The sequence below is a fragment of the Humulus lupulus genome, chromosome 4 (genome assembly GCF_963169125.1).
Source record: "Humulus lupulus chromosome 4, drHumLupu1.1, whole genome shotgun sequence".
NCBI lineage: Eukaryota > Viridiplantae > Streptophyta > Magnoliopsida > Rosales > Cannabaceae > Humulus > Humulus lupulus.
Window position 1 is genome coordinate 250,538,624 of NC_084796.1, and position 7,749 is coordinate 250,546,372.

Consider the following 7,749-nt stretch of genomic DNA (forward strand, 5'->3'; position numbering starts at 1 on the left):
CACGAGGCCACCATATAATTATCCAATATATATATTTAAGTAAATAATGTATGTAAGGGATGCATGTGATTGCTCTTTTTTTCTGAAAAAGAAAGCCAAAGACAATATAAAACTAGAAATGAATGAGATTGAAAAGTTCATCAATGTGGACACCTCATTATCAAATATGATATATATATATATAATAAATAATCTCTCTCTATATCTATCTATGTACATTCTTATCCCACGAATATATAATTATATGTATATATATATGATATATATGACCTAAGAGAATGGTAGTATATATAAGAAAGCAAATGAACGTGGAAGGGCCATGTATACTCTTCTCTATCACTTGGATAATGAGAAGAGATATAGGATACATATAGAGATATTTATACATATATATATATATACTACTCATTTCACTCAACTCTCATAGTATATATACATATATATATATATATATATATTATATGTATAGATGGGATTTTTGGGAAAGGTAGAAGGAGCTCCCTTTAGTCCAATACAGAGGGCTGAGAAGTGTGTAGAGCTGCCATTTCATGCATTTTGGCTATCCTTAATGTTTTCATTTATGTTCTTTTACAGATTCTTCATCATCATCATCATCAATATATATATATACATATATATATATAGCTATAAATGTTAAGGGTTTGGCCAGGTGCATGGCGTGGGAGCAACTCCTTCCGCTTACTTAGCTCACCCATTGGACTGAAGGGAGCTCCCTTCCCCTATAGATATTCATAGTATATATATACATATATTCAAATATATGTGTATATATATATATAATGACATATACTTGTTTATGGTTTTTCTTTTCTCCATGATATTACTCTTCTCTTTATACTCGTCCTTGATTATGTGACTAATATTGCTTAGTTTTCTCACTACAGGCAGGAATGATTCAGAGACACTAGACAGTACAAATCAATATATAGAGAAGTCATCATCCCCAACTGATCAGAAGAAGAGATCCATCTATCTATATAAATATATATATATTCATTTGTATAACTACAGTATTCGAGTAAGATTAACTATGTAATGTTCTTATCTTGTACTCGAAATTTTGTTGTAATTCTAAACAATTTCTTAATAAGTAGCATAATCATTTAAAATCATGTCATGTGCTGAAAGTTTCTTTACTACTATTTCACCCAATTGGGATTTATATATATATATTTATGATAATTGTGATGTTGTTAATAACAAATATAATTATATTAATTAAGAACCTTCTTCCCAACCTTTGTTCAAGCCAAGGTGTTTATCTTGGGTTGAAGAAATAAATAAAAAATAACAAGTATAATTTTATTAATAAAGGGTTTATACTTTTTTTTTTAATTGTCTTTTTTTACCAATTACCAATTTTGACAAAAAAAAACTTTTAAGACGATGTGTTTTATAAAATAGTTCCAACTCAATTTTGATCAAAATTTTTTAAATTAAAATTATAAATAATTCACCAAACTAACAATTTAAAATATAAACAAAATTATTATAATTCACCGAACTAACAAATTAAAATATAAACAAAATTATTTTACAAAATAATTATATTATTATATTTAACTTTTTAATTCATCAAAATTCTATCACCAAATAATTGTATTACACAAGCCCAAAGTGAGACAAAACACATCCAAAAAGGTATTATAACCATAATAAAAAGCAAAACAAAAACCTAAAAAAAATAGGAAAACAAAAAACAACATGTCAAGACAAGAATATTTATTTATTGATGTGATGTGATGAAATTTGATTCACGGTCCTGTCCAAATATTTGGCAGTAATTGGTGCAAGAAAATCTAGAACAAAATACTGCCAGTCTGCACATTACAAGACAAAAAAAAAACACTGTGGATGATGGAGTCTCCATAAAAATAAAACAAAGAGAGCCACAATGAAACCATTGGGCAATGTAGTTAAAACCCAACTGTTCTCCGCTTTGCCCATTTATCTTCAGACCAAATTAGTCGCCTGCTAATACAAAAAAGAAAGTAATGTACATCAACTTTTCTGTGTTCAAACACTGGAATTGATGCAACAAAATGTAATGTATTGTTTAAACATGTTGGGTGTAAATGAAAAAGGGCAGCTTCTTCACAATCCAATACAACTATAGTTTTAGATATTTTTATGATGTTTTGGTTTTCTGTGATAATTTCATTTCATTTATCTAGCTACGTTTTCTTTGTTCTATAAGTGTTGTTGTCAAATCTTAGTCACAACAGATAGATTTCATGAAAATGATATCCACTACTGTATTGCCTCTTAAACCACAAAGCAGAGATTAAACCACAAAAAATCTATTTGCTTTGCTCACAGTCGAATAAGAGCCAAAATCTGAAAATGGCTATTGAGCCTTCTCCCTTGATGTTCATTCCAAGAAAATACAGGTAATGAAAGATAGTAAGGGAAATTCGAGGATCCCTTAAGCCTCCCAAATTTAACAAACAATCCACACCCTCCCTCACTATTTATTACAACTCCATAACTAACTTTCCTCACCATATTTCTGACAGTTTCTTTTATTTACTCATACTAACTACTATTTAAGCTCATTCCTCCCAAATAATCTAGCATTTCTTTCTAATCTCAACTGAGAACCTATCACAGATTACAAGAGAATTTCAACTACTAATACCAAATAACAAACTATAAATGCCAAAAACAAAATGGCATTATGCTTCCGTTCTAAATACTTTTAAAGATGTTACTCTTTTGAACTGTTGTTATCTTCAAGTTAGAGCCCTTTCTGTCTGCGGTCCTTTCTTTCTCAGAGTGGTCAGCCAGAGCCTTGATTAATGAGTGATGCCCAGGTGGACTTCTAATAACTCCAACAAAAACTTATTGGCATTATTAGGCACCCATGATATTTTCAAGAAGGGAGGTGAACCCCAGTCTTTTTGGTTTTAGTAACCCCCTCCATTTAAATTTCATCTTCTTTTATTTGTAATTTGTTTATATAATTTCTCATAGATTTAGAGGTTATATAGAAGAAAACAAAAACATACATATTTGCTTTTTATTGAATCCAAGGTGGGATTGCAAAGGTGGCTCTTAGCTAAAAGTCTAAGTTTAGGTTGTCCTACCTAGTGGTAACCTTTAAGCAGATATGTAATTGAGAGTTTATTTACAACCCACCATATAAAATGTTCCAAGGTAAGTGTGCAAATGCTATCAATAAAATTACATAGAACTAACGCTAAAACAAAGTAATAAACATTAAACAGTTCAATTTCAACACTAGAGGTCGTTGGTGAGAAGGGACTTGAAGACAAATCCTCATTAACTGACTCAGTACCTCAAGGCTCTACACCAATGTTCAAATGAATTTAGTTCCTACTAAAATTACCTACATTTAACAATCCCCTAGCACAGGTTGCCAGCAATATAATCTTAACCAGGAACACTCAGTTTCATGACTTTTAGAACCCATCTAAACTTAGTTCATAATAATAACATCTTAAAAGCTTAGCATTAACTTAAATTGATCAGAAAAAATCAAGATAACAAGCATTCAAGGTACCCCCATAACTAAATTGTTCTCAGTTCTCACAACATACAAGTACCATGATAAATTGAAAAGCTTAAACACAATAAAAATACCTTAAAAATAACAATCTGAACAACATTGAAAATCACTCAACCTCCTCTGCCTCTGCCACAACCTTGGGACCTGATTCACCCAAAAAAGAAAAGTTCCCAGAAATCAGTAAACAACAACAAAATGAAAACTTGATAGTGTATATTCTAGGTCATCATGAAATGGGTATCATTTTTAAGAGAAGAGAGACCGTGTTGAGCGGGATGACGGCCGTCCTTGCCCCAGCCGATGCCGCGGGTGGAGTCAAGGTACTGTTGGACGAGATGGCGACACTTCTGGAGGTGATTGATGCCTTCGACGCGGTAACACCATTTTAGCTTTTCTCTGATAATCTTTGCTTTCTCGATATCGATCCACTTCTCCCTGACGATGTGCTCCCTCATCTCCAGCATGGCCACTGGGTCCTTGTACGGATTCTCCGCATCGAAGTCATCCGGCGGCGACTCATCGAACTCTACTCCCTTCTTTCTCCCCATTCTCTTTCTCAAAAACTTTTCTCTGCTCTCACTTTTCGGGTCTTCGAGTTTGAGTTTGAGTTTGAGATTCACCGTTCGACAGGTGTTTATTTGGGCTACAAAGATGGCCCATTGGGCTTACTTTTGAGGCCCAATCAACTTCCAATAGGCACTGCTCTTTGTCTGCATTCACCACCAATGGGCTATGGTGGTGGATAGATGATTTTCTAATCATAAATTAAGTATATTTTTTTTTATAAATTTTAAATAATCTCATATTTTGATCATTACATTAGTATTGTAAGTTTTATATTCTTTTTAAATTTTTATTTTCATTTTATTCAAAAATTTGCTCGTAATGAACGCAAGAGACGCAGCCAGTTATTTAGGAGTAATGATATGTGCACAAAAAATATACACCAAAATATTATACACAGTGATGTGACAGTTTAACCTAGCCAATCACATTTATTAAAATTGTGACCCACTCTTTTTAAAAAACAGTAATACACTATTATGTGTAATGTTTGAGTACATATTTTTAGTGTACTTATCGTTACTCATGGTAGAAGGGTCTTGGTTCTACAAATTCAATTGGAAGCCCACCTTTTGATATCAAGCAGGTACAACAATGTAGGATGAGCTCGAACGAGTTAGAGTTCAACTTGTTAAAATTGTTTGGGAAAAATCTCCGAGACACGTCTCGAAAGTAGGGTTGGCTCAATCGTAAGGCAAACTAGACTTTAGCCCAAGGCCTTGTTAATATTTATTCATGAGAAATAATACCTAAAAAAACAAAATCGGCCTAAAAAAAATCTTTTATAATGAAAAATAAGGGCAAAAAGAGAAGTTTATTTTAATGATAAATAAGAACTAAAAAAAATATTTTAAATATAAGACCTCAAGAAATTTTATGGGTCTAAAGTCACAAACAAAACATGTTGAGCCCACCTCCTCCAAAGAAGATCATTATCTAAATAAACATAAAAACATATGTATAATTGTAAGGCTCATCAAATATATATTTTTTAAAAATGGCCTTTTCCATTTCATTTAAGATGCCAAAAGAATAATAATTAAAAAGAAAAATCATGTAGTAGTATGAGATTTTTCATATTTTTATTTCCATTCTCCAACATTTTTTTTTTCACACCAAATATAAAGTAAATCCTACTATAATTTCTATTTTTACAGTTTTGTAACAAAAAAAAGTACATTTTAATATACTTAATATGTATTATATAAGAAAAAAAAATTGCTACTATCCAAAATTTGTAAAAAAAAAAAAAAAATCAATTGGCATCTTCTTCTTCAGAACGTTCGCTCTTGTCAAAAGTCCACATCGCCCAGCCCAAAGTCAGCTCCAATTCTACACCACCGAGCTTCGGCTTAACAGCCAAAGCCACCGATCCGCTGTCCTCCTCTCCGCTATCGGCTCCAGGACTCAGCAGCTGCCGAGTTCCCTCCGAATCGTGACTCACTGGCGGTCCAGACAGAACCAACTGAGCCGACTCAGTCCCAAACTCGGTCTCCGACTGTACCTCAACCTTGGCCACCTTCCGCTTGAGCCGCCTCCGAGACTGAACCTTGCGAATAACAGAGCCATCTCTCTTAGCCGCGTGGCGGATATCGCCGCTCACGCTAGAGCTTCCCGGCGCCAACTCAGCAGAAACCGGCGTAATCGGCTCGCCTCTGAGTACGGCTTCAACGGCGGCTTCGCAGAGGTACCAGCTTCCGGACTGAACCAACCCGGTCGAGCCGCCGACGGGATTCACAATCCGACCGCAAGCTTCGTAAAGCAACGACTTGAAAATCTCTGCAGAGTAGAAATCGAATGTCGTTTTAGAAAATTGGACGTCGTTTTGGGAAATATTTATGTATTGTTTATAGAAAATTACCAGGTCGACGGTGGAGGGGGCCGGCATTGAGGAGGTTGATGAGTCCGGCGCGGCCGTAGAATTTGGCGAGGAAGAGAGTGGCGTTGGATTGGGATTCGGAGGATTTGATCCAGTCGAGGCAGGGTCTGATGGAGCAGCTCTTGGCGCAGCCTCGTCGGAGGATTCGACAGCCATTGCAGCTTAATCGCATGATTGTTTTTTTGTTTTGAATGTAGAATTACAGGATTTTGGGATTGTGTTTGGGAAGCGAGAAAATGGGAGAGAAAGTAAATGTTGAGTTTGGGAAAATGGGATTTGGGGGATTTTGTAGAAAGGGAGAGGACGTGGGTTTGTAAATCAGTCAAAGTGGTTTTCCCAGAAAACGGGTGTCGGGTTTTTGCTAGTGTTTATATAATAATATGAAAAGGATATTAATAACATAGGGATTTATTATTTATAAATAATATATGATTAAAATTACTAGCTTTGACAATAAGAAAATAAAATACCCTTTCAAAAAAAAAAAAAATTTGACCCAATTTCTCCCTTTTTTAAAAAAAAAAATATAGAAAATAGTAACTTCATTCATTTGAAATAAAGTTAATATTTTAAAATAACTAAAATCTTATATTTTTACTTCATTTTTTTTATTATTTTCCAAAATAATTTTAAAAAATAGGTATAAAAATACAACATTTTAAAAATATTATGTATATTTACCGTAAAAAAAATTTAAGTATAAAAATGTAACATTTTGAAGATATTGAGTATATTTACCACTAAAAAATATTAAGTATAAAAATATAATATTTTGAAAATATTAAATATTTTAGTTGCTATTTACTAATTGAAATATAATTCAACAAAATAAAGAAACTCAACAACAATTAGTTGTAGCTATTTATCATATGGACAAACCATGTGTATACGCGTGTATAAAAAAAAAATATTTGTGTAACAAAATGTTTGAATTTTATTTTTACATTAGAATTTTTTGAAAATCGATGGGAAAGTCTACTATAAGTTCAACTCCAATCACAAAAACCAATGTGGTAAAATTTTAGTACTATATTTTTTTCCCATTCCAACTATAACACTAAAATTTACAAAAAAAAAAATATATTCTTTATTATTATATTTATTTATCTTATAAATAAAATAATATAATTATATAGTTATTTATAAAATATCAATATAAAAAACAAAAACAAAAAAATGATGATATGTTTGTAGTCCTACCGGAAATGATTTGATGTGAATTTCACATCAAAATTGATATATAACGTCCCGATAGAAAAACCCTAACTACAATCTGAGTGCCAAAAATAGCATACTCTAAATAATATTTTTTTACTATTTAAAAATATATTTAAAAAAAAATTGAAACAAATTATTTTTAATTTTTGAAATAAAAATTTATTATAAAAACGTTTTGAATAAAAATAAATAAATATTGGTTTAATTATTTTGAAATATTAAGAAATTTATTTACATTTTTTTTAGAAAAAAAATGAAGAAATTTATTTAAATAAAAAATTTGAAGAGTAAAGCGCGTGAGAAGTGAGATAGGTAGGAGAGTACAGTACACTGGTTTTGGGGTTTCGGTTATATCAGGTCTGTGGGCGCAGTTGGGAGATGAGCCTCTGGTTTTTTTTTATTGTTCCCATTCATATCCATTTCATTTTGACTTGGATGTACTAAACTAAATGTGGAAAAGAAGAAACCTATGTCAAAATTTGTATTAAATATATAGTGTATTTCTATGTTTGTTATCCGGGAATATTTCAGTACGACT

The 7,749-nt window shown here is 32.1% G+C and overlaps 2 protein-coding genes across 3 annotated transcripts; both read right to left on the minus strand.

Moving 5' to 3' along the window:
- Positions 1 to 1,728: 1,728 nt before the first annotated feature.
- On the minus strand, positions 1,729 to 4,161 carry LOC133831739 (NADH dehydrogenase [ubiquinone] 1 beta subcomplex subunit 10-A-like). 2 transcript variants are annotated; one of them, XM_062262140.1, is made up of 3 exons: positions 3,813 to 4,161; positions 3,625 to 3,694; positions 1,729 to 1,995 (listed from the first exon to the last, which is right to left on the minus strand). In XM_062262140.1, the coding sequence occupies exons 1-2, from the start codon at positions 4,096 to 4,098 to the stop codon at positions 3,657 to 3,659; spliced, it is 324 nt and encodes a 107-aa protein (XP_062118124.1). In that variant the 5' UTR covers positions 4,099 to 4,161; the 3' UTR covers positions 1,729 to 1,995; positions 3,625 to 3,656. The 2 variants fall into 2 exon arrangements, with proteins under 2 accessions (XP_062118124.1, XP_062118123.1); XM_062262139.1 differs by having other exon boundaries at positions 1,729 to 1,992; positions 3,813 to 4,160.
- A 986-nt stretch (positions 4,162 to 5,147) lies between these two features.
- LOC133831740 (LOB domain-containing protein 40-like) lies at positions 5,148 to 6,295 on the minus strand. Its single transcript, XM_062262141.1, has 2 exons — positions 5,976 to 6,295; positions 5,148 to 5,893 (listed from the first exon to the last, which is right to left on the minus strand). The coding sequence occupies exons 1-2, from the start codon at positions 6,163 to 6,165 to the stop codon at positions 5,370 to 5,372; spliced, it is 714 nt and encodes a 237-aa protein (XP_062118125.1). The 5' UTR covers positions 6,166 to 6,295; the 3' UTR covers positions 5,148 to 5,369.
- Between the last annotated feature and the right edge of the window lie 1,454 nt (positions 6,296 to 7,749).